The sequence below is a fragment of the Osmia bicornis genome, chromosome 15 (assembly GCF_907164935.1).
Source record: "Osmia bicornis bicornis chromosome 15, iOsmBic2.1, whole genome shotgun sequence".
In the NCBI taxonomy this organism is placed as follows: Eukaryota; Metazoa; Arthropoda; class Insecta; order Hymenoptera; family Megachilidae; genus Osmia; species Osmia bicornis.
In genome coordinates, this window is record NC_060230.1 from 5,154,151 (window position 1) to 5,182,079 (window position 27,929).

General features: G+C 44.5%; 1 protein-coding gene across 5 annotated transcripts in view; it reads right to left on the reverse strand.

The window, feature by feature from the left end:
• Nucleotides 1-27,929, reverse strand: part of LOC114875343 (homeobox protein homothorax) — a 369,739-nt gene that overhangs the window by 294,818 nt on the left and 46,992 nt on the right. For all 5 annotated transcript variants that reach the window (XM_029185507.2, XM_029185504.2, XM_029185506.2 and 2 more), the window contains exons 3-5: nucleotides 24,506-24,647; nucleotides 16,923-16,973; nucleotides 3,423-3,473 (exon numbers count right to left, since the gene is read on the reverse strand). In XM_029185507.2, the coding sequence (XP_029041340.1) occupies nucleotides 3,423-3,473; nucleotides 16,923-16,973; nucleotides 24,506-24,647 (244 nt within the window). The remainder of the gene's footprint in view (nucleotides 1-3,422; nucleotides 3,474-16,922; nucleotides 16,974-24,505; nucleotides 24,648-27,929) is intronic.

Here is a 27,929-nt window from a genome sequence, read left to right on the forward strand (position 1 = left end):
CGCGTTTTCTCCGCCTCAGAGAATTGCAGTTCGTGTGCAGCGCTACCGGGCAACGCGGAGAAGCGTGTCGTCGAGGCAGAACGCCGCGGGGTCCTGCACTTGGAACGAGTTTCTCGATTCAAAGACTTCTTAAACGTCCCGTTGTCCCTTCTTCCTTTCTCTGCCTGTTATCTCCTCCCCCTCGATCGCGCAAACACGGATATTATACCGCCGCGACGCTTCTTCCTCCCGGCACCCCTGTTCGACCCCGAAATTACAGGAGAATTTACGCAAAACGGAGGAAGGACGACGAGCGGCCAGCAAGTGTCTCCCTCGTCCTTCCCTCGCGCCGCTCCTTCCGACATCCTCCCTCTGTTGACGGCCTCTCGGAAAGGTAAGCGGCTCGAAGAATGGAACCGATCCAGGGTACACGGAGGAACAGCGTGGAAAGGAGAAGTAGGAGAAGAAAAAAAAAAGGGAGCGCAGAGCGAACCCCATTTACGGCACAATGGGCTCCTTTGAAGCCGAAGGTAATGAAGGTTTTGGGGTGTCTGTCTCGGTCCCTCTACCGTGGCCCGATTCACAACCTGATCACCCCTTACGGCACGCACACTATACCCATATACCGGGTGTGTACCTACGAACCATTCTTTTTCTCCCTTTCCTCTAGGCCTCTCTCGATTATGTTTTACGCTTCTGGAACACGGCCTTATTCTTTTCGCTTCGTCATCGCGAACTGTCTTTCCAGAAGATCCTACAGCTACTTGGGTGATAACTGACCGCTGTCTATGACGATAATTTAATCTTGTCTTCAAGTTTCTTCTTGAAATCACTTCGATATCATGAAAATTCATTTATTTCAATTTGGATTTCCCTTTTATCGAGGAGAAAAGAGTTGAAGAATGTCACTAGCGGACTAGGAATAACTTAGAACCAGTTTCCCCTATGTAGAAGAGGCGGAGGGTGGGTCGTCCGCGTGTCGAGCCGGTATGAATCCCGTTGGTATGCACTGTGCGCCATAATACCCCATAAGAAATTTACCGCTCTCTGTAACCGACGATGGCGTGTAGTCGTAGCGTGCCACGGCTACAAGCTCACGGACGAGAGAAAGAGAGAAGGAGAGAGGAAAAGGCGACGAGGAGACAGAGATGCCGGTTACAGGCTGTAACTCGGAAAAGATCGACGTGGAACGAGAAGCTGACGGAGAAGGGAACAGCGAGATAGAGGGAGAAAAGGAGAGAACTGGCCCTTCCTTCCGCGCACCGGGCCCCTGCAAAACGTAATTATGCTAATACGCGATTGGCTCGAAAATGTTAAATGCACGAAGCGCAGTACCGCGGGCTACCATGCTTCTTTCCCCATTGGTCATCTTTCTCCCTCTCTCTGTTACTCTCTCCATCCACATGGAACAGCAAAATTGAACCGGTAAAATCATTTTTTCCAAAATTATCTACCTGTAATAACTGAATCTATTCATAATTATGCAATTAGTCTAGCATTAAAAATAATGTGTTAATTTTTATTACATTTAGTTTACTAATTATAATATAATATCTTGATCCAATCGTGTCTCTGTACTCATTATCCGATCAATTTTTATACGAACAATAATTTTGGGAAAAAATGATATTATTAATTCTTTACTTTACGAACTTGGTTTCTCTCTCTCTCTCCCTCTCTTGCACTTGCAACGTTCAGAGAACAGATATTTATGGAATCTTCTTGATCGCGCGTTCGCTGCATTCCGCTTTGCTTGCTGGTTCGCTCGCGTCTCAGCTCGTCTCCGGGGGCCCCAGGGACCGGGGAACGTTTCAATCTTCATTACCGTCGATGCCAGAGCACGGCGCACACCGTGCCAAATTGCGACCAGGTTTTGTCGCGGCTTTTCGAGACCCTCCGATATCTCGGCGACGATCTTGACGAAATAAATCGCCCCGACGACCGCATCGAAATCGTAGAATCCGGAATCCGTGCAGGGAAAAAGCTACGATCCGATGGAATATCGCTGCTCCCTCGATCCTTATGGGACACTTGTTCCATGATGGACAACGATTTTCGCGTTTAACGGCCCTTCCAGCTCGATTATACGATTCCTTGACCATGCTAGTGGCGTTTCGCTGACTGATCATGAAGATGTTGAAAAATCGGAAAAATTCTTTCGACCTTTCGAAGGAGATTTTCTTTCTTAATCAACCGAGTAATGGGAAATAATTTATCTATTTTATATTTAGCTAGAGAAAAAAATCTTAGGCTCGAACTTAAGCGAAACTGAATAAAAATTTGGCAACGTTAATCGAGGCAACGCTAACACACGTATCTCGGTCCTCGTGTGCACGCCGCTCGAATTCGCCCGGTAGGGTATCCCCGGCCCTTTATAATAATGTAATCGCGGCAAATGAGGAAAATTGCTATAAAATTGCAGGATCGACCGGTCGATCCAGGCGGGCCTGTCGAGAGAGAGCAACGAAGGGGCAGGCAGCGGCTCGTCTTCGTTCACCGTCCAATGGCTGCCCCGCCACGTCAGCTGCCATTTCGATGGAAATGCGATGGATGTCCGCTATTTCGTATGATAAAATATCGCTGCAAAAACCGCCTGGCAAACCGGGCCCGCCCCGGTATTCTGCGGCCGCGCAAAGAGCCCTCGAAAACTTTCGATGCTTCTCCACTTACCGGGCCGAACGGTTATCAATCGTTAACGGTGGAAAAACCGAGCCGAAACGACGCTCTTCTAATGCAATATTTATTTACCGTAGTCCCTGGGAGACGCGAGAACGATCGCGGAATATTAACCAACCATTCGTTTCAATTAATCCTGACTCCTGTTTCTCGTGTCGTCGATTGAACCGCGACACGAAATGGCAAACGTTTTTTTCCAAGTCCCTTGGCTATTGGAATGCTGTGCCCTTCGTCTAAATTAGAATTCGCTTGCAATTCGGATAGAGGGTTGTTTCGAAAACTACCCTGAATTATGGTTGAGATAAGAAAATAGGTCATTGACCTCGTTCGTTTTAATAAAAATGTAAAGAAAATGATTTCAAAGCAAAATTGAAAAATGTAGAAATTCAGAAGAATCGTGGTTTCTGGTGAGAAAGATGGCCGTTCGAACTCGAACAACTCGAAGCGTGCAACAACGCGTTCTCGACCATTGGACAGCTAAATGACGCCACTTACGCTACAACTCGAACCGGGTAAACCGTCAAGGATACGACGACGACGATTGCAACGGCGACGAGAGGTTGCAAGCTTTCACTACAATTACGGAAAATTGCATTCCGCTCGTAACAGTTGTTTTTCGAGCGTTACGGACGGCTTATCTACCACGATGTTGGTAATAACTAACAATCGAACATTCGGTATCCGGATTTTAACGTGCCTCCTCTATATCCTTAGAAATAAGTGAAAGGGATATTTAACCCTTCGAGTGTTAAGGTACTGTGACTCACCTTTTCAAGCTCGAGGAGGTGAAACCGGAGGACTTGGATCGCCTGGACCATCTGAAACAAGAAAGGAAAATTCATGTCAATTGAGAAATAGATAAAAAGAAACAATGGGTGCAGATCAAGGAAATATCATAAGAAATTATAAATAAATTTCAAGAACTATTTAAACAGTCCCTCCCACACATGGTCTCCGAGAGAACCGATATCTCGCAATTTTCTCCCGATACCATTTTCAGAATCTTTCTAGACTGTCGCATTATCTTCCCTCTGGACCACGTTGTATATAACGTGTTTCTTTTTTCCTGGTGCATACCGCGACCACGACCATCGGCATAATTTTCCGATAGGATGCAACGTTTGCACCCACCTCGAAGAAAGCTAAACCAATCTTCCACCTTCTCGTTCTCTCACGTGTGCGAACGAAACGCGGGAGGGAAACACGAACGAACCTTTTGCTAGCAGAAGCGGCGATTCAATTAGGCAAAGCGACAATCTTAATTGTTAATTAACATTATATTTATGCAATTATGGTCCATTATGATTCCGGCCGAACGATAACGAAGCGACCGCGATGAGTGCTCCCTTAGATAGCGACTACTCGAAAGGCAGCCCTCCCTCCCTCTACTCATCCTCCTCGTCATTCTCCTTCGTTTCTCGATGCACCTTCTTCTTCACCTTCTTCTGGCCTGCTGCTCCCCGGTTGTACGAGACACGAACACACGGGTCATCGACTGATGCAACTGCTATCGCGGTAAATACACGCGAGTGCATTTCGATACGAACAATTCGCAATCAGTCTCTAATGGAACGAGCTCGATCCGCCTCTGGATCGTCGTACTCTCGAGTCCAACATAAAGAACACAATCGTGTTTATGGGTGATTTTTACAGAAATTGTAATTTTCACAAATTCTCAAGAAAATAACCACGCCATAGAATCGTGAGTGTCTCTCAAGAATCGAATTAACACAAAATAGAAGTGAAATATAACAGAGCAAATAATCATCGATGCCTCTTCAATCGCACTTAATGCCAGCTGAATCGACTTTCAGTAACAAATCGAAGCATTGAAAGTGCTTTCGATTCCTGCAGCCAGATCTCCGAACGAAATCGAGCAAAGTGTTCGACGCACTCGATGCTTCGCGCCTCGGAAAGAAGGGCGGCAAGATGTAACTGGGGGGGAAAAAAGAAAAACGCGCGAAGGCACGTCGTTGCGAAGCGAGAAGAAGAAGAGGAAGAGGAGGAAGAAGAAGAAGAAGAAAAAGAAAAGATGCTATCAGAACGAGTAACGAACAGGCAGAGCGACGGCGAACGGTTCGAGTTGACGAGATGGTGCGAGCGTAGCAGCCGATTCGCCGCCACTCGCACAATGTCTCCACTATATTCGCTTTCGCTTTTCTTGCTCTTTTACTCTCGTCTCGCGAAATCATGCCCCGCTTTTCTCCGACGTTTCATCCTCCTTCACGTTTCCCTCCGCGTCTAAGCGTCGCGGAACGCTTGCTATTCGATCGAACAGATGCGCGATCCTACGGGATCCGCGCATCGCGAAATTCTCATCGACCTTCCTCTTACTTCGAGCACAATATCTCCTCTGTAAGCTCGAAACATCGGCTGTTCTTCCTCGTCGTCGCGAGCCGAGGTTTTGCCACGATCGCTCATCACGTGATATTAATTAGGCTTGCAATGGCGGCCGAGTAACCCTCGCGAATCGCGGGCTGCGTGCACATCGAGCGAGCCGAGAGAGAAGAGGAAGAGAAAAACTGCGAAACGCGCGAAGAAACGGGGAGATGGTGTTATTTATAAGCGGACAGGGACGACGCGGTCGGAAGCGACGCCCGACGACGCTTCTCCCCTACTCTCAGAATCCTTCTTTCTCTACTCCGTTTGCCAACGACGCTTTGCATCGCATCACGATGCACCCGCTCGTATTCGATGCATGCCCGAGATACAAACGCGACCAAGTACGCGCGTTTCCTTCTTTCTTTTTATTTTTTAAATATATTTATGAAATGATTTTTAGCTATCTTGAAGCCTCTAATTGATACGCCGTAAGTGGTATTTCGCGGTACTCTTCCGTCATCAAATTGCGTCAGAGATAATATGTTTGATATTTCGAAATCGGTCATTAAATATGCGACAAGCTTAGACGTCTTCGACAGCGAGACCGAGATTTTCGAATCTTTTCGCGATCGATGGAAAACGATGCTCTCGATGAGATCGATCGTGACAGTAGCATTGAATTATTCAAGATTTCGTTGCTTCCAGTCGGACAAACCAAGGATAAAGGTAACAAGATAATTGATTTTCAAAGGAAATTTTTCCAAGGTTCAGCCGCGCGAAATGATTCGAAGATCAGCAGCTCGAAGAAGACGGTTCGGAAACTTTTGGCGGACAGTGTACCGGTTCAATGCCAACTAATTTGCCCGAATTAAAGAGAACGAGACGGATCATGAAGCTTCAGAATTAGATACGCCGCTCAAAATAATTGGTGGATCGGCTGCTCGAACGACACCCAGCTTTCCCTAACGTATATGTGGTTGTTGTAAAATTTCTCGCTCGAACGCTGCTTGTACAAACGTAAAAAAAAAAAGATGTATCTGTATGAACAAAAAGAGGACGCAAAATTTAACTATGCGTTGATTTAATGAATTTCACTGAACACTGATTACACACGTCTGATTATTGTATCAGGTAATAAAGAACATAGAATGAAACAGGATGTTTCACGCGCGATAAATTTTATTACTTCAGAAATTGTTGAAAATGTTTACCATGCTGTCGAATATACGATTCCGTTGCTCTTAATTAAATTTTTTATGAACACTTTGTAACATGTTCGGTAGTTTTATTTTATCAATAAAATCGTTCCACGCTTGTAATCCCAACAAACTACAGAATTGATTTATTATTTCACATAAAATCATTCTCTTCCGGGTGTTTTCAATTTGTCGAGAATAGTTCAAAAATATATCGACCTAATTATTTGAAGAGAGTTCAGTATCTCAGAAGGAAGGATAGAAAGGAGTCGCAAATAATGCTCCAAAATTACTGGCACGACGGTTCAATCTAATTAAGGCCCGTCTAAAGAGACTTGACCGCAAATTAGGTATCGCGACAACGACGCCCATTAATCTGCGCCAATGAACTCCGTCATTCTTGACACCTAGCACGATCTGTCCCGGCTGAATCATTTTATCGATCATTCCCGCTTGAAAATCGTCGTACCACGAAGCGTTCTATAAACGTTGATTTATTTCTAACTAGAAAGATTCCTAATCTTCTTCATTAATACATTCCATATGTTAGATGATATCTTTAACGTTACTGTTTCTCAATTATGAAAGATATGATAATAAAATATAGTGCATACCTAATTCATGTAAAAATAGTCCCTATTGTATCAAATAATGATTCATAAATCAATCTAGACCTTCTAAAAAAGAAATTTCAATTTTGTTAGAAAATATCTAATCAACGTAATCAATAGATAATGAAAAAAAGAGATGTATAGGAGGTGAGGAAGAGAACAAGCTATTCAGTCGATGTTGAACGGAATTTCCAGTCGGTCGACAGTGTAAGAGGTCATAAATCTCACGGTTGACTATGTGATACTAAATAGAAATATGGATAACCGGCGTGGAAGGCGAAAGAAGCGAAATAAATTACAACGATGCCTTCCCTCCTCCTTCTGTCCCATCGTGCTATCCACCAGCCGTAAGCAGGCTCGATGATTTAATAATTGTAACCGATAAACGAGCCATCGTCTGCTGCTAATTGAATCGCGCCAACATTTTCGTATCGTACAGTTCTTCGATCCCGTAGCTCGGTTTTATCGAGCATCGACAATCGCGCGAGCAGCCGATTCGCGACAAATCGTTTCGCAACGAGACGGCTAACAAGGGACGGGAAACATTGTCGAACGTCTATCGTAGGCAAATAGAAGACAACGAAAATGGTTCAAGAATATCCCTAGACGAAACATCGGACACGATAGCAGCACCGCGAGCGTCAGAACATGAATAGATAACGCAAGATATTGTTTTTCTTTTTACAGAGAACTCTCGAAGCTCAACTTGGATATTCCTTTATTGTTGTGAGATTGCACACTGAAGTTTATATTATTAAGTAGCTTTTATTATTTGGATGTTTGATATCCATACAGAAGCATAATGCGAGGAGAATATTGACGAAAGGAAATATTTTTAAGTCCCAACATGAAGAACTTAAGACCCGTGCGTCGCCGATTCTCCGGACGGATTCTTGGTATCTATAGGAAAGCATATTTTCTTTAAAATTTTTAAGTCCCTGTTTCGTCAATTTGAGAAACGCGATTTGAAATGTTAAACAGGTAAATCCAAAGAGTAGCCACGATCCACTCGAAGAGGACAAAGCTAATCGCGTGACAAGAGGAGCAACACACCTCGTTGCATCTTCTCTGGTTTCGTCCATCTATACGTGTGTGCACGAGCGGTGACTCTAATGAATGGTCGTTAATTGTATCAATTATTAACGAGGGACATCGCGCGAACGCCGCGACGACTCTTATCGATGTCCAGTGATTTACGAGCCGAGCATCCTCTTCACCGTCGCTTTCTCTCTTTCTTCTCTCCGTCTTCGTCTTCAGCACGAACCCGCCACCGTGTCCGTCTTTTTCCTTTTCCAAACGATTCGACTTGTACGCGTCGATTCACGACCGTTCGACCGCTTCATTATCAGCGGTGGCTCGCGTCGAAAATATTGCGCGACGTCTCGCGCCACCGACGTCGCTATGTCCCCCGTCGTATTTCGTGGTAATTAATTTCCGACCGGCCGATCCCGGCCACTGTCACGATCGCGTGTGACTTATTCATTGGCCATTTGCTCGGCTGTCTTATCGGCTTCCTCCACTTCGCCTGCGCTTCTCTCCTTCTCATACGAAATCGAATTTCTTCTTATATACCTTTAATTAACTTATCGTGAATTTATGAAAGACACGTGCACGAATTAACAAGTCTAACAGTTTCAGTTTTATTCAAACACCGAGTAATTAATTAAAGATCAAATTTATATATAATACTTTTCTGTTTTGATTTGCATTCAACTAGTTATGCAGAATTATCCTGAGCTAAGGGAAGGAAAGGTTTCTAAATGAAACTGTTCACGAGGGAGGAAAGGCAAACGAACCCTTCGAGGAGGATGTCGATGGTGCTTTCGGCTCGGAATGACGGACATCGTTTTCGTCTGTGTATACAAGAGAAAAAGGTTGAAGATGCTGCGGTACACGGTAGCCAAGAGCGTTGTGCAAGCAAGGGACGGTTTATCTACGACCCTCCGTGGCACGTTCGACGCGTCCAGACACTCCAGGCGACAATATTTAAATATTGTTAAGCCGTGTGATACTCGCCGTGAACAAACACCAGCTCCTTACCGATTCGGAGACGAATCGAACCGCTATTCGATCCGTTCAACGATTATAACAAAGTCTCCGAATCAGTATACAGTCCCAGAAATTATTTTAATAAAATATGAGTAATCTAATAAAAATTCGCGTCATTAAATTTGTTAGATAGTCCCGAAATAAATTAGTCGAGGGAAGATTTTTCGAAACTGTACATACTTTGGTCCCTCCAGCGTGTAACTTGTGGCGCGCGCGTAACCACACATTAAGATGATAGTGCGTCCTGGGCACGGGCCATCAAAACGAGGAACTGCCGTCTTAATAGCCGGAGATTTATAGCCCCGACGAGTCGACGTAACGTCACAGGCAAAGCAGAAGAGAAGAGGCCTAGGACGTCGTAACCTAACCCAATGCCGAGCGAAAGCCAAGGACCACGTAGTAGAAAGAACGAGCAGAAGCGTAGGTATATATAGGGAGAAGAAACTCGAGGAGATCCGGCGACGAGGACGAGGAAAGACCTCGCCACCGAAGGAGAAACGAACGAGAAGAAAGCGGAGACGAGGAAAAAGGAGAAAAGGAAAAGGAAAGGGAGGAAAGAAGTTATCGCGCGCGCGTAACGCAACTACCCTGGGTGGTCTTAGAAGAAACGTCATTTTTTTCTTTATTTAAAGAAGTTGAATAGCAGTGAATTTTAATCTTGATCGAAGATACCAGATGAAAGAGGATAACAAACGGAAGCCAGAAAAATTTATTCGTGCAGGGTGGAGGGCGGATCGGTAGCCGGCGTTTTTTTCGTCGATTCGGCAAATTTTCAATTTCCCATTCGTACAGATTAGAGCGTAGAGATACGACAGAAACGAACGCGAGCCCGTTCGAGCCGGCAATTACGTTAATCGCCGTTTGATTTACGATAACCGAACGAGAATACCTGTAACGAGCACGCGTGCCGACCGGATCGGGTACCTCATGTTTTTCCAAATATTTTCGACCCTATTAACGTCTTAACATTCCGTCCTCGTTCAATTATTTTTCAAACGATCAGATCATCGATTAATTAATTAAAATTTTGATGGTCAGAAACGTTCCGTTGGAAAAGATCAACGAATCTTCGGAACGTCTTCGACCAAGGCAAGAATCACATTTTTCACGAACGTAAATATCTCGCACGAGCTGCGAGATTTCATATGCATCGTGGAGCGGAAAATTCCAAGCAACGCATGTCGATCGTACTTCGAGAGCCTATTTTTCAAACGTCTCAAATCGTCCGACGCGATGTTGGACGCGTCTAGACGTGCCGATTTAAGGATCGGTATTGCTTATCTATCGCCATCGAACGGCCCGAAATTCAATCGATGTTGAACAACAACAAGTTTTCCTTCGCTGACACGTTTGGCAAATCGGACAGATGGCGTGCTGTTTCACTCTGCGGTTTCCGAATTTCAATTGCAAGTTTATAGAGAAAAATTAGCATCAATTCCGAGGCAGGCACGTTGCGTCACAAAATCGCGAGAAACGTTGGTCCAGGTCGCCGAGAGGACCGGTATAATGGACCACCAGCGTGGCAGTGTTCGCCAGTCCCTCTGTTACGTTATACTTTACACATGCTTCTCCGTGGTCCGCCACCCCTCGGAACGCTTCTTTTTCTCTCGGCCCTCTCGTCGAACAGTCTCCGCGTGGCACACCTCCTACGAACCCGCGGACAGCTTTTTATTTCTAACTCGCGCACCCAGACGTCTCAGGGAGCGGAACCAACAGTGGCGTGGGCGTGAAGATTTTTGCCGATAGATAAATCGTCGATATTTACATTTTTATGCTGATAATTAGGAAAATTGATGATAACAGTACAATAAGTCTCTCAGATGAAGGGGATATTAAAGCGACGACACGGTTGATGACAACTTTTCTATTGTAACGAGCTATATGACAGAACAGTGATTACAAGCAGGGAGTAAGCTGGTCACGATAGCTTATCGATATTGAAAAATTGAAATGTTCGTGAAAGGGATGTTGAAACTAATAGCAGAGATTCAAGTGCAATTTAGCTGTGTTTTATTGAAGATCTCGTTTTTTTCTTGCAACGGATGAATGATGGTGGGATTGGAAATAATACCGTGTCACGATACGAATGTTATAAGAGCTTCGGTCAAGATCTTCTGAACGACACGTCGCGTTTCAAGATTTTTCCATACCCGTATTCTGTGCAATTATAGCCAGAAAGAAAACGCAAATAAGTTATGCAAAGGTTCTTCTAGCCGTTCGTACTTATTAACAGTCATTAATATTCAATTATGATGTTCGATACGAGAGCAGCTTAATTGAAAATCATATGAAAAGAAATCACATTTCAACAGATTTCCATACGGTTATTGTGTAATTACAATACAAATAAGTTGTTGTAAAGATTCCCTTATTTGCATAAACGTTAATTAATATTCAATTATTTCTTTTGCGTCACTCATTACTCGGCAATTTTACACCAAGTTATATATAATACTCGATACTTTTTACAAATATTAATTTTTCTCCTTTAAATCTCTAAGTGCAGCATCAGGGGAAACGTTGGAAAAATCATTGAAAATGGGAGCTCGATGATCAGCTCTGATTTTGACAAACGTGTTCGCTGAAGATTGCGAGAAAATTTCGCCAATTTGGAGCGTAAACGGAAGAATGAAACGAGGAAGAAGGCAGGAACGCGCGTTAATCGCGCGATGATGAAGGTTTGAGACGATACGCGCGTGCAACGATCTACGATCCGAAGAAAAAGAGACGCAAAGGTTTCGTTCTCCCTGATCCTTGCGGCAAAAGTTCGGCTATCCTTGGCTTCCAGGGTACCGTTACCGTGCGTTCTTCTTGTACCAGCTCCAACAGAGAAGCAGCAGGAGCAGCACCAGGCGTTTTGTCGCTTTTGTTTGGCTCGGTTCGACGCAAGGTTGCAGAAACCGCTCGTACGGGGACGCGTACCTGCCCGCCATCTCGTTCTACCCGGTTTATTCATGGAAATAGAGCAGATGCGAAACAAAACGAGAGGGTATAGCTTTACTCGCCGGTGAAAAAGAGGCTTCTTAAGTTTCCTCGCTTCATCCTTCTTCCTTCTTATCCGCGGATCTTCCTCACCCCTTCTTCGATACAGTTTTTCCCGCGACACGCGCGTTAATCGATTTGTAATTTCAAAGTAAGAAGTTGATTTATTAAAGGCAGTCTTATTCTCGAGACGATCAGATTGGTCGGCGAGACTGAGCAAGGTAGATGATTTAAGAAATGGAAATCTTTACTCTGCTCGTAAGAAAAACATTCGATTCTTGTTTTTTAAGAAACATTTTATATTCAATTTAATCCGGCACAATCCTAGGAAGCTTACAATTAGTAACCTGGCACTGAACTCATTAACGCGACACTAAAATTTTTTACTTCCGACAGTGATAGTGCAACTATTTGTTTACCTTTACTTTCAGCAAACTGACAAAAAGTGCATCAACATTGGCAATTAGCATCTCGATTATTATTGATTGCCTAATTAAAAATTCTATTTATCACAGTAAATATGAAGAGTTTCAATTATCATTCTAGAGTACACAGTTAAATTTGTTTTAAAAATAAATTATGACACTCTACCTTGTCTATATTGAAACAGTTATTCTTAATTAACGCATCGAGCTTCGAAATAAGTGGTATCTTAAAAAAATGTACAAAAGACTTCATTTTCCGGTCGCCTTCTAAAAACTCTTTCCGCGTGATGTTGCATAAACTATGTAGAATAAAATGGCGAGCTGAATCTCGTCGTGTCGTTCAAAGAGTCAGGAAGTTTTGCGTGCAACTTTGTCGGAGGACCGTGAATGAAAAGTCAATTAATAAATATTCAATCGCAACAGCGTGTAACTAATTGATAGACAGTGGTGGCGGGGTAGTGTATGAATAAAAGATCCACGCCGGAAGTCATTGGTTCCCGTTCGAAGCACGTTTAATGCGTTCGATGGAAAATCACTGCGTTCCTTTCCACGTCATCGAGTTCCTTTTCTTATTTTTATTCGTTCAATTTCCCATCCACGGACGACGAAAATCGATCAAAATATTTTTCCAATTTCACACGGCAAATTATGACTATCCTTTGATTATTTGGAAAAGATCGCATAGATAATGAACATTGGAAAGAAAACAGAAATACGTTGAATAGTGAATGATAATTAGCAAAACACGGAAGGAAGTAGATGTTTGTATTTGCATGGAATACGAGAGGCTCAATTCATCCATTAACATATATCTGTTTTTACATGATAAATATGCATACGTACAGACCGGTCGACCTTATTTCGCTGTCTTGTTATACACACTGTTTGCGATCGATCTCTGGCCTTTAATTAAATTTACACCGTTTCATTTGACAAGTAATTGTCAATTAAATAATACAACGAGGATTTCAGTCGAATTATTTTCCAAAAAGAAATTCAATACCCAAAATAATCGATAAATTAAAATATTTCCTCGCCGAAAGAAGATGGTTTATCAAGGAAACGAGCTTCCACCGTTACATGGAGGAACAAGAGCGTGTCGTGTAAAAAAGTTCGCCGACGAATCGCGTCTCGTGAACGTCGTCGTCGAGGTAGTGGGCAACGTCCGAAAGTCAAGTACCCTCCTGGTAATAATTATTCTCGAAACGCGAGAGCGGCAATTAGCATCTCATTGGCTCATTTCTCGCTTATGCTAATGGGAATATTATTAAAGCGCGTGTGCGACCGAGGGCAGATCCCCGTTTGCTTCCAACGAGCAGAGGCCTCGCGTGTTTGCTCGCCCGTTTGCTTTGCTCTCTTCCGCGACTTCACGGCCATCTTTTTTCCGCTCCTCGTTTCGTACGCGCGTTCACCAAGAACCTGGACCCCACCTTTTGTTCACCCACCAAACACCGCTTCGATCTCTCGACCGAGTTCGTGAACCTCCAATTTCGAATACTGAAACTTCATTTACTCGCTCCAAAAAAAAAGGAAGTAAATAACGGGATAAAAGGTTCGACCGAATTAGAGATCTTCAGAAAAAGGATATTACTAGATAATGCATACCGATGGAAAACCATGGATTCCAATGTGGAACAGAGAGGACAGACAAGATTCGCGGAGGGCGAGGAGCGAGGATTCTCGCTTTTAACCCCGAGGAAACCCTTGACCCCCTGAATTGAGAGAAGGAGCTCGTTACACGCCTCCTCTTCATCTGTGCAACAGCTTCTACTCTCTTTTGCATGTTCTCGCTGATGGTTAAAAGCGCAAAGATATTAAATATAAAAAAAGAATCTAAGGATTAATCGTTTGGAATTCCCGAAATAAAGATTGGTGCAAGGTGGCCTGGTAGAATCAATTGAACCACAAATCACAAGATTCGAGAACACGCAACAGTTCCCATTGTAACAGAAAACCTATCGAAAGCCACCATTTTCAGTCTTTCTCCACAGGTCTGCAGCTGCATCGAATTTTCCGCGGGCTCGAGCCCTTTCGTGTTCACCGTTTCGTGTCACCGTTGCTCTCGAAAGCAGCAGCTTTCCAATCAAGAGAGACTTCCCGACCACCAGGAATTCGCAATCGAGAATTTTTCACGATACGAAACCATCGGCAAAAAGCAGCTGGCTTCTGTCGATCGACGGCCATCATCTCGCGAGACGCGGAAGAGGGAAGAGGAGGTTCGGGAAGCGAAGAAACGAGCGGGGTGTGAAGGGCAAAAAGCACGCACGTTACATGCTCGTTCTTTAGCTCGTAGACTGCAATTTGCCATGGATGTAATAAAGCGACGATGGAAGCTGCTAAACCGATCTCACGATTACGATTCTCGATTCTATGCCTTCATCTCCTGGCTTTTGTGAATTTTCTAGCGAATTAGATTCAGCCGTTTTTCTTCCAGTTAGAACCATCGTTCTATAGAACCTGTTCTTTGAAAAACCGAAACAGGAATCGCGTACGTCAAATCGGAAATGAAAGAAATTGAAGGACGATGAGTTTGAAACTATGATAATTAATTAATTAATTAATTAAACTCATGGGGAAATGATGTATTGAGATTTAAGGAAAGGTTTCAAACGACAGTGTTTGTAGCAACAGGTGCAATAATGGATACCGTGAACAGATCAATGACGGTCTGACCGTAATAATTAGTAATTTGAATGCTGGAATGGAACAACTTTTTTAATTTATCACCTTATAAATCAAATATTACGATTCAGAAGCGTAGAAAAGATGCAGCCAAGTTATTGAAATGGGTGGCATATAAAAGATGCTGAATTTTCAGACGCAGAATTCCGAAGAAAATTCGAAGAACGCACAATACCAAGGAACGTGTCGTTTCAAGAAAATCGGCGAACCGTCCGCGTCGCATTTCCATTTAAAATTCCGTCAGAACGCGTTCCTGTCGAACATCGTTTCTGCCTACATTTCTTTAATGTCGCGGATGCATAATTTTGATGCAACCATCCGATGACGAATCTCTGCAACACGCCAGCCGTGCAACTACATAATATATCTCGCGTTTTCCGCGTCGGGTTACGTCGCATTTCCCTGGCTTTTTTTTTTATTTTTCATTTCGTATTGTTGTTTCTTCTTTTTGTTGCTGTTGTTGTTGCTGTTTCGTTTCATTTTTTCGTCTGTTTCAGCAGATCGACAGAGGCCGAGCGACAGTTGTGACAACGGGCACGAGATGCGAGTGGGTACACCTTGCGTACACGCGGATGTTTGCGCGCGGACCGATGCCGTCCTGACAGCTCAGATAACGGGCGTGACATTTTGAAAAATTGAGGCCAACGATGCGAACAACGTCAACGAAATGCATCCCCGTCGTCCGTTTTCCTTCTCTCCCTTTTTCCGCCACCGTTCCACAGGGAGAGAACGAAAAAAAAAAGGCCGCGCTGGAACAACGTACATCGGTTCACCATTAACACGCTCGATATATCCGATTTTGAGTTACGATCGAAATATTCGAAAATTTGTGACCCTGCTAGCGGAATAATGTTGAGCCGGAGACAGGTTTTGCGTTTTACCGAGGCATTTTCTCTCTACTCTGTTGCTTGACAAGAGACAAATGTAAAATGAAACGAAAAAGAAGAATATAATAATGGTAATGAATTCCATCGGAAACTTTTCAAACATTTCACAGCAATATTCCGAGACGCGTCCTCGAAAGTTCGTCTACCTGTTTCATACACACCGTACGCGATAGCCTAATTGTTCCCGAGGCATGGTACATGCAAAACGTCGTGGAACGAGTAAAAATCAATGGTCAGAACAGCAAGGACAACGGTCTGGCAGAAGGAATCCATAATGGCAGGTCGACGTTGAGGCGAGCATCGGCTCGGGCCGCGTGCACCTCCTCGTCCGGCAAGGAATACACCCGAGTTATTTAAAAAGCCCACTATCCGTTATCTCGATCGGAGAACGCGAAGGGTCGTTTGAAATATTTCTTCCTCCGGTGTTTCGAAGGTCTGCCATTCGAATGGCTGCCTGGCCAGACTTGGCCTGACCACGAAGAAACAAAGGCTGCGGAACACGTCGAATCCTCGCCACTCTTTCTCTATCTTATTTTTTTTTCTTATTTTAATTACCACCTCCCTATCTTTGCATACTCTCCGTACGGTTCATCCGACCAACCAGACGCTATGTTTGCAACAGCAAACTGATATGAAATGAAATTTAGATTTATATTACAACGCACGAAACGAGAGGGTAGAAATCGTTGTATCGTGTTGGCCATTTTTCAACGCTTCGTTCGGTCTGATTTTTCAACTATACAGCCGCTAATTTCCATCGACAATTAAACGCTTCCCGTTGCCGACGGATTCACTTTTCCATCGTCATTCCTCGAAATGAACGCACCGGGTGGTCAGCGCGCGATCTCGCCAGATAAAACTGAACGATTAGGCGCAAACGAGGCGAGCGTACGGCAGGGTAAACATGGAATAATGATCGTTACGCGGGCAAAAAGGAGGGCGACAATATACAGGGTGTCGTGTTTCGAAACAGATCAACTATAGATTTAACTTCAACACGGTCACATCTAACCGTATACATTTTCGTCTGATATTTCCCTGTTGCACCGCCAGTAATCACATCCTGTATGTACATATATGAAACGAAAAAAAAAAAAAAAAAAAAATACTCACCAGCGAGTCCACCTCCGGGTCCGCGATGTAGTAGGGTTTTTCTTGTCTGATCTGTAACACACGAGCACACACGCGTTAGAGCTTTAATAATTAGACACGGCGGTAATTGCGGTATTAAAACTATAAGAACGATCCTATCTCGAACACCTGCATACGCGTATTTCTATCTCAATCTCTTTCTCTCTCTCTTTCTTCCTCCCTATTGTTCAATCACTATCTCGTCTCCTACCTTTATTTCTCCCTGAAATCTCTCGACGAGCTTGGCCAAGAGGAGGCCTGTTCCAGTCCAGTCTTTCTCTAAGCGATTTCCTTCGCGTGCTTCCTCTTAATTGGACCCCCACTGTTCAATTCGTACGTATAGAAACGGAAACGCGTCGGTGAACGCGATGGAATTCTATCCACGGACACGAGCGAGCTTCAACTCAACGGAGATACATAAGGATAGAAGGGTTAAGGAGAGGGAAGAACCGATGAGATTCTCAAGCATTTTCATGGCGCCGCGTAGTGGCGATCAGAATGGAAACAAAACGGAGGATGAGAACGATGCATCGTTCGCTCTTAATTGGACCCACGAGTTCTTACTGAAAGCACGCGGCCCGAAAGGAAGGGGAAAAAACGAGACGGACGACAAATCTCGATGGAAGTACTGGTTAATCTCGTGGAATCCAACGGAGGACCCGCGGTTGATTATGCTTTCTCTCCTTCTTTCTCCTTTACCCGACACCGAGAGCCATGCTATCTGATTAGAAGGACTCGTCCCGGACCGGGAACGAATATCGTTAAAATTCTTCCCTCCTGGACCCCGATATTAGTCGATTCGATCGGCTCGATACAGAGGAAACTTTGCGTTCGATTAAACTTCCTGGATAGTTTAGCTTTGGTTTCAAAGATACACGAAAATATATTTTCCACAGCATATATTATGTTGTTCCAAGGTGTTTCATAGGCCATAACTCTAATATATGAATCACATGTACCTACTGTTAGGTCATAGCTTCTAAGAATTGCCTAACGTTCGTTTACTTTTCGTATTTCTAGAGCGCTTTTGGCGGCAAACCAGAACAAATATTTCACAGTAACGTTGACTACATAGCTAAAATTTTGTTTCAAGATCATAGCAACTCTATTTTACATAATTAACTAAATTTCTTTCAAAAAAACCTTCTTGTTTATTCTTCTCACTCTTCTTTTCTCGAAGATCGAATCAGTCATCAGTGACGTTAACTCTAGTATTAAAGGTTCCATTTCTCCCAAAGGATTGCAGCGTTTAAATAACCCCATCGAGTGCGAGTACGAGACGTAAGAATCGAGTTACGAAACCCAAAGGACCGCGAGAATTCTGAGAACGGGACCAAGCCGCGTATTCATGAGCCTGAATTCTGAATGGGCGCTCCTCTTTCGCATCGGGTGTATAGGTAATGAAGGCGTCTCGTACACCGCACAAAAATACTGTCAACTCTTGGTAGGAGGGGGAGCTAGTTCTTGCAGACTCCTGTCACCATGCTTTTTCGACGATCCCCGAGCGACCTAGCGCCGTTCAGGTAGCAACGTCGATTACAAATTGTAAGCAGCCCCGAAAGGCATCGTTTTGCCTCTTTCGGCTTCTCCTTCCTCCATCTTCCTTATTGTTAACAATCCTTTCCGCCATTTTAACGACGACAAAAAGCAAAGGAAAACGAATTCATTTGTTCTAATAAACGAGCATCGATATTGTATCAATTTTGTAAGGTAAGAAATTTTAAAAATGATTGCAATTATAACGTAATATACGATCCTCTTTTACTGCTACATTTAAAGTGTTAAATGAACGCATCGTTTTCATAAGATGAACGTTTCGATAAGCGAAAGTTCTCGTCTTCGATCGCGAGCCATTTGAACGTCCTCATCGTGCTGATTAGAGGCAGGTCAGGAGAGCTGCGAGTGACAGTTAATTGAGCTCATGCATATGTATAAAGCGATACGATTGCTATTGATGCGACACACTGTTCGATGTTAAATATTCGTGACCATTTATATTTATCGTGCTTCGTGGCTTGAATGAAACGAAAATACGTCCATCCCGATGATCGTTTCATTGACAATGCTCGTTCCTTCGAGCTTCGAAAAGAATTCTAATCAAATATCAAACGGTCGAACGTTTTCTTTCTAATAAAAATAGAAATTTTGATACAAGTATGCTGCGATATTGTTGGACCGATAAGGTTTAATATAATTATTAGGTGAAGAAAATGAGGAACACAGTTTGCTGGTCGAGTTTAACGCACGTACAGCTCGGGATAAAAATATTAAGCGATAATATTTAGAGAATGCTCTCGTTTCGGCACGGAGCACGTCTGTTTAGGACAGCCAGTATGCATGCTGTTCGTGGTGTGCGACGATCTTGTCGAGAGATATACGAAGCAGCTGCTCTACGTGGCTGTTGCTTCTGCTGTTTCATCCATCGCCTGTTAAAACCTATCGAAACGTTCACCATCTTCTACCCAAGAGTTTTAATTCGATCCCAACCGTCACGTTGGCCGTGGAAATTCTCTAACGAATTTCGGCCGCGTCGAAACACATTTTCGATGAATTAACATTTAGATTTCGTTAACGTTCGAGGAGGTAAGGAGTCGTTCAGAGGGCGAAACACGATTGTCTCCGGGCGCAGTAAAACGAATTGCATCCAGCGTAAACTTTACGACACTCTCCACCCCGGATCGTCCCATGGAAATGGTGGCGAGCCTACTTTCTTTCGAAACGCTCTCGAGGAAAAGGCAAGCAGTAAAACAATACGCGGCCCGTCTCACGAACAAAGTATTCACGGATTTTGTTGGGGAACGTAAAGTTTCACGTCCGTTTGACTTTCCTCGGGGACCTTGACTTCACGAATACCCAAACGGTGCTGACCTGGCACGAAGGGGTCGTAAAAACTCGGCCAGGAAACTGTCTCGGGTCTGAGGAACGCGCGGGAAAATCGTACAAGGAGTTGGAGTCAGGGGTTGTAAAGTGAAATTTTCTTTACAACCAGGTGAAAGCTAATTGCCACGGAGAGCAGCTGTAATTGTAAACGTTGTGTTGCAGTGGAAAATTTTGGTTTTGGGTTAAGGGTTAAGTTTATTTTCGTGGCATTATCATCACACATATTGAGAAATGAAAAGAAAAAAGAAAAAATGGAAGTTTCAAGTTTAATAAACCTAATGACAGAGAATCCTCATTCTAAAATAAAAAATTGAAAATTAATAAAAATTTCAAGATACAAATAAAGTAGGCGGTAATATAGTGTGTAGGTAAAAACGCGTTCTAGCTTCGAGAAGATAACGATTAAACGATTAGTAAAGGCGATGGAGGGGAAGCCAGGTGAGAGAGGAGCATATGGACGAGGCGTAGAAACCGTTCGAAACCGGACAGGTCAGCGGACGGACAGTTCGTCGACGACAACGAGGAGCAACGTCACGAAACCGGTCCAATGAGAACGCGCACCAGGGGATAAGCTCGAGCGAAACGACCTTACGGTTTGCTCGCGCAAGTTTCGTTTCGTTAATTAGCTCCGAATCGACCGTTTGTAAAGTATCGATACGCGGCTCCATCGTTTCTCGATCGTTCAACGGCCCGGAATTCCGTGTAATCGTCTTTAATTGCGTCCATTCCCAAAAGGAGCAATCGAGCGACCAGTTAAGCCCGACGGTGTATTAAATTTTCTTTGCGCAAATTCGTAAAATAACAGAATTGATTTGAAAAGAGGAGAAAACCGGTAGCGAGGATATGTCGATCATTCAGCAGAGACTACGATCACCGCTTGTAACTACCGCAGAAAACAGACATCGCGGGTGTTATCGCGATTACGATAATCCAATTTTACGATCGTTTACACTGCAATCATAACGGTGAGAAAGAGATAGCAGGCAGGATGGAGCAGGCAGGATGGAGCAGGCTCGATCGTCTCGTTATCGGAATGGGAATCGTTAAAAATCATTAACGCGAGAATATCCGACGCGTTTAACATCTTGAAACGATGCTCGTTCACGGATCCTTGATTGGGACAACGTATTCCCTGTAATAACGTTTCAGCTCGTAAAAAAAGCGATCCTATAAACTCATAGGCAACGATGTCCACACCCTGAAGGTGGGAAAGCAGGTAGCGTGAGTTCTCGGACGCGTTTGTCTCGTGGTCGCATTAGTCAGGCCCGTCAGTGCGGGGGCCAACGTTTTACAAGGGTTTAATGCCCCCGGAGGTGCATTTTAATTGCGCCAATAAATCCCAACGGGTCCTTGTTCCTCGTTTCCTGGTCATCTCCTTTCTGCCAGTCTATACCTATCGGGCCAGACACCGCCCACGTTTACCGAGACCTGGTTGCAAGTACCGTTTTGCCACTTCGAAACGCGATTACCACGTGGTTTGCGTGACCGCGCAAAAGTACCTCCTCGATGCCGGTGGGGCAACGAAAATTTCGGTCGGACGAGTTTCGGGGTTCGCCGCAAAAGAGCTTCGATGCTCCCTTGGACGAGCGATTAATTTCGGCGCAGCGAAGCGCGACACGTCGCACCGGGACGCCAACGAAAGCGAAATTTTCGCAGCGGAGCGCCTACGGTGGCCACGAAAACTGGGACGAGCGATCCATCTGGTAAAAAAGGGCACAACAATGCGCGTAACGTGGCGCAGCGGGATGCTCCTGCGGTGCGAGCGTTGCTACGTCGCAGGCAGAGCGGAGCCGAGTATCGGAGCCGAAAGGCGAAGCTGCAAGGCAGCGGGCAAAAAGGGAGCGGAGTCCGGGGCTTGCGTGGAATGTATCGAGGCCCCATAGGGCACACACGATGCGTGGACCGCACGGGATAATGCCGGGCCCCATTGAATAGATCAATTTACAATGGCAGAAAATGAGCAGCGCTCCACCGGCTGTGAAGCACCCCATATACGAGCCCCCTCCATCGGTCTAGCTCACGCCACGGTTCGCCGCTTCTCACGGCTAGTAACAAACTATCAAGCATTTCCAATCGCGTCAAATATAAATAAATGCAGAAACTTGGAAATTTTTTATGAATTTACCTGATGACTTATAAGATTCGCGATTCGATGGCAGCGGTAGTCGTGCCGCGACTGAAACTGCGCGTGCGTCGTGTTACGGAAACCGATGGTCGCGCATGCGGGGTGAATAGAAATAATGAAAAGCGGACGAATAATCCGTACGCGAGGCGCGCCGCGGCCCTTTTGTCGCGCGTATCGTACGAGTATCGACGGGGTGTAAAAGGGCTCGAACGACACGCCTCGAAAACCGCCGCAAGAGGATTCTCACCTGCTTATCTTTTCACGTGTGCGTGCGGTACCCCTCCAACGTTCTCTGCCGTTATGGGGAACCAGCTTTGGGCATCGACGACAACAGATCGATAGGAAATGAGGAACAAGTGGGCGAGGCGACACGGATTTGCCTATAATCACCGGTATAATCTGCTCGCCGATGACAGCGAAGCGAGCTTCGCGACGCACAAAGGAGGATAAGACGATCGTGGACAAGATAATACGTGCAGAGAAAATTTCGCAACGCCTGCGACGCGATATCAAAATTCATTATCTGTCCCCATGGATGGGGGGGGGGAACCGTGTTCCCCTCGACAATTTGTTTATCCGCTCGTGGGGACGGCGCGTAATCTTTGAATTAGCGAGACGCGTTGTACATAGGCTACGATATAGGGTAAATTTTTCCTTCTTTTTCCAACACTACAGCATCGACGGTGATGAATTATTTGTGCTACATCGCTTCCTCGTTGCGTACGAGGATTTCTGCCATCTTGGAGTAGAGGCGTGAGACCGCGAGAGCTCGTCGAACGATCTTCCAAAAGGGAAATTAATTGCGCCGATAATGCGAGTGAAATACGAGCGCGTCGACTATCGTGTGTATAAAAGCAACGTTTAGATACGTTTTACCGTGGTAAGAAAGGAAAATGGTCAGGCAAAAGGCGACGCTATTCACCGTCAGATCTGAAGAAACGCCACGGAGAACGTTCGTGTATCCTTCTTTATTTCCGTCCCGCCACTCCGCCTGTCCCTTACCCCCTCGTAATTCTATGCGCCTTATTAAGATGCAAATGTCATGTCAATTTCGCAATCCTAACGGACTCTCCGTGAGTACGCGCGGTTGTTTCTCCCTCTCTCCTTGCCGGCGTAATGTCGACATGCCGTGGATAAATAATAGAACGAGCGAGCGATTTAACGAGAACGATCGACCGTCTATCGGCGGCGAGGAAAATAGGGTGCTCTAAATCTCTGCTGTTTAAGCATTTCGTAATCTTGAAATTTAAAGAAATCAAAATTCTCGATTTTTCCCTTCCTTTTTTATTTTTTTTTTTTTCAAAATTTATTTTCTGCCGGATCTCTAAATGAGAGGTGAATTAACGCACGACTATCGCACCTTATCCCACCTTACCGCGAGGCTTAACTCTTATCGTTATCTCGGCGTGGCGTTGCTCGGCCTGGTTGCTACTGTGTTACCGCGGCTCTATATTTAGACGTTACGATCGGGGCTTGATTTTTCGACTGGTGGCCCTCGGAACTGAGACAGAGCTTAGCCGGCTGCCGGTTCGCGAATAATTACCGCGCAAATGGAGAGACGGAGGTCTGTTCCGACGAAGGTGGACGGACAATTTTATGCAAAGATAAGCTCGACTAACGTTGCGCGGATATCTCGAGCGTATTACGATATACGACACTCGTCGATATTCCTCAATCTAAATGTGCTGCATTCGTTTGCATCGACTAACCAAGGCAACATTTTTATCGTAACCCGATGTCGGCTCGACCGAAACCGCCTTCGCTTTGTTTCCACGTGTGAATATCCATCGAAAAGTCGATATCCTAGCTAAATTCAATCAACGAAACGAAATTTTGGCTCCGTTTCGAAATCGACTTCCTGGAAGGTACACCGAGGAATCACGGTCACGGATGTATACCTGACGAGGAACGCGAAGACGCGTATTTAAAAGGGCCGAATCGCTTGGCGGTACAAAGCGTATACCTTCTCCGGTTACCCACGCGTGTGTCCTTCGGAGGACTCGCCCCGGGTGAGTTACAAAGAGGAACGAAAAGGTAAGCAGTGGCAAGAAAATGAAGCTAGAGAGACAGAGAACGTAAACGCAACAACGAAAATACGAGTCTTCTTCCGGTTGATCGCGTCGACCGTAGAACAGGACCCTGAACGATCTCCCGCTCGAAACTTGTCGCGTCTTCTACTCTGTTCGCTGGAATTCCTAAAAATAAGTCCCACGAACGGTCCTTCGGACCCTAAACATTCGTGGCTGCGTCGAGAGAGCTGGAGAGGAACGCGTCGAGAGTCGTGACTCATTTGGAGCGGTTCGAAATCGTTGCCTGCACGGGGACCGGCCCCTTTCTGGCCTTCCCTTACGAAACTAACATGCGACAAGGCTTCAAATTTAGATGAAACTAGTGGAAAAGAGGAATTCCTTTTCTGTGAGCTCACGAGTGTTATTTTCTCAAAGAAGGGAGCGATTCTAGCGTTTGGGGATTGGAAGGAATATTATTCAATTCCTTTCTTTTTTCTATTCAATTTCTACCCTTATAAGGTAAAATTTTGGGAAATAGTGAAATTTCTTACCTGTTTGGAGAAGACAGCGATGTCCTCGTTGAAGCTTTCTGACGAGCACACGTCACCACCCGCGACACCAGGTTCTCGAGGTGTACACGTCGCCAGCTCGCACTTCTCGAAGATCAACGCGAGAAGTGGGAACAAGGGGTGTCTGTAACAAGAGAAAAAAGAATTCGATCGTTCAAATTGGGTGATAAGCGTCGCGAAGCAAATATTTCGCCAGGCATGTTAATTGACCGATCGATCGAACGCCATTTATTTTCGGCCTCTTCCGTCCGCACGTTCCTTCAGGAACGGGGAAAACGAGCAAAGATCGCGGTTTATCTGACGCGCAATAAATTAATCCGCGCGATCGGCCAACGATATCGCTGATTGGAACACGATTATTGGACAAGTAGCGGGATCCGAGCAAACGACCACCGAGAAAAAGGAGAAAGAGATTTTGACACTTACAAGGGAGAACGAATCGTTTGTATCCTTGTACGGTAAACTCGTGTCAGAGGCATGCAAAAATGTGAGATATGCAAAATGATGAATTAAGGAAAACATCGTACATGCATGGCGTAGCTCGATTTTAATATTTAATGAAATTTTAATTTTATTCACCGTGACAAAAATATATTATTGAGTGTAAAAAAAAATGAATATTCGAACATTTCTGAATAAATAAAAAATATGCATACGTCCTTAGTAACGTAGGAAGAATAAAAGAGTTACGAAAGCTATATATTTGCACTGTATAATAGTCGTGTGTTTTTATTTAAAATTAATGTTATCATTAAAGGTAACACGTTGCAAATTTCTCAACTGCAAATTCCAAAACAATTAATCCTGCTACAACCGATCAATTTTTCACGATTTTAAAATTTGAAACTCTATAATGTTTTTTTAAGCCAACGGTAAACACGAGAAATTTGTAACGAAAAAATATTAAGAAGGTAATTACACAAATATTCGAGATAAAGAAATTTGCAAGTCAAGAAGTTACGTGTAGTAACACACCAGCGATCGCGAATATGTTAACTAAAACATAATTCACTGAAAGGTAATTTATATTTCCAGTTCCACTACAGTTCGAAGTAACCCGTTCGCGATCCGACGGCGATCGATTCTCTTCGATCAATTCGCCAACTTCTAACGTTATTCGTTCCTGTACCTCGACACGTGCTTTTTTGCCCGCTGTTAACCGCAATATTTTCCCGGCACTCTTCTAATTGAGTAATTGCTGCTCAAGAGGCAATCAACGTCAAGCTAGAAAAAAAAACCGACGGCAATTAACGAAGGTGTCCGATCTATCCATAAGAATCTCGCGATACTATGTTTTCCGTTCGACGCGTTAATTACCGGCTCGATGAATCGATTCGCTCGTAAACGTAGCTTCTTTCGTCGCCGTTTACAAGAAAAGAATATTTTCACCGTGCTCTCGGTCGTGTTACACGCGGAACACGGTTACCGTGGCATTAGGAGGATCCCTGGATAAGATAAGATTAGACGAGGCCGGTGCAAGTACACGGTTGCAACCGGAACGGACTACACTTGTGATTTAAAAAAAACGCCTCCGATATGTTCGTAACCGAGGTATTTCCTGATTTTGGGGGAAAAAAGAAAAAACACAAATACAAGATCGACGCATTATATGCGTACGATCCACTTGACGCGATAAATCACGGAAAAAATGCGTTTATACGTCGCGTTGTTCGTGCCAATTGAAATCTACGAGAGCTGGCACGTGCCGCTCGAAAATCACTTTATCGCGACGCTAATAAAATATCACCGATATTACCGATATCGTACAATTTTCGATACCAGTTTTCGAGGTTCGCGCGATCGGCGAAGCTTCTACCGTGAACAGTTGCGTTTCCATGCCGAGTGCAATACGAATAACATTGTTTCATTATAATTTCTAGCAGAGTTTTGGCGGGAAATCCTCGCGATGTTCTTTATGAATATAATTTTCTGTAGGAAATATGGTACCTTCATTTGCCTCTAAAGATTCACCAGCACCAGTATCAGTAATCGCTCAATTAATTCGCTCTAATCGTGAAACAATTCTCAGACGAGAAACGGAAGGATTTCTCGGTGTAGGTGCATCGCGATACCGTGAACCCTCTCTGTTTCGGCAGAGGGAGCAATTTTTACGCATCCTCGGACGGTGTCGAGACGAATCGTCGAAGAAACGGTTCGGGAACGAGCCTTGAGGATAGGTGGTAGCGTTATGGGCACACGGGTATTGTGTACGCATGGTAGCGGATCGCGTCTCGCGGCGTGGCGGACATAAAACGATTCGGAACGAATTTCGACAAATTGACGTGGCCGCTGTTCGAGCAACCACTCTGCGAACCGAACGTGGCCCACCTAGTCGACCGGCAGAAAAAAGGGCTTCCCTTGTGCCTTCTTATCCTCCGAAAGGAACCGAGTCGAACCCTATTTTCGAAGCCCGTTTCATCTTCGTACGCGTTCCGCGCCGCTTTCTACGCGATCTTCCATCTCCCTCGATCGGTGTTGCCTAGAGAATTTCTATTTTCACCTATTAGCCTAATTGTACCCGGCCAGAAGTGGCTGTGAATCGGTGAAGAAGAAAAGGAGAACTCGTCGACGTGGATGCACCTGGTGCCTGGTTCTATGGCGAACGGTAATCGTTGCGTAACTGGCGAACGATTATCGCTGCCTGTGAATTCATTCGAGAGCATAGAGTTAATCGGCGAAGCCCGGTGTTCGTTGGGAGACAGGCGAATTAATGAGCGACAGTAATGTTTTAATTGGGGATCCAAGATGAAAGCGAAGGTTATTTTGCCGGAATTTATTCGATCGTCTTTGGGTATAATTGGGTGTTTAATCGCGAAGCGAATGATAAAGGAATGTATGCAAATTTTGATGTACTTCGGTGCACCAGGAACTGATGATTACTGTCTATTTATTCCCTCTGAAAAATGCACGGGTAATACGAGAAAGTATGTTTACATTAAAGATTGCTTTCCACGCGGTAGAAACGTTCGATCAATGGCATACGCTGTGAAAAAACGTATAAATATTGAATGATCGCTTTCACCTCGAGTATGGACGCCAGAGGATCAATCTTACTATTTTATCGTCGAAAATCAAGCCCGCTTTCCCAATTGTAAACGTAATCGCAAATGACCTTTTCACTTCCTGTTTCATATATTCAGAAATAAAAAATATCCAAGTGGAATGACATTGAAAATGTAAATGTTCAAAGAAGAAACGCGCCCCATAAGGTACGATTCATGTGCGTTTCGTGCAACGAGGAAAACCGCGGGCATGAGCGAAGTGCAGTTAAAGTGCAGGCTTCTTAAGCGGTCGCGGTGCAGCAAAGTGCAACGTCGATGACAAATGACGGGTCGAAACGAGGTGTCAGAATGACGGGACCGCAAAAGGTAATGATATGATTGTCCGTTGGACGCGGAGGATGTTT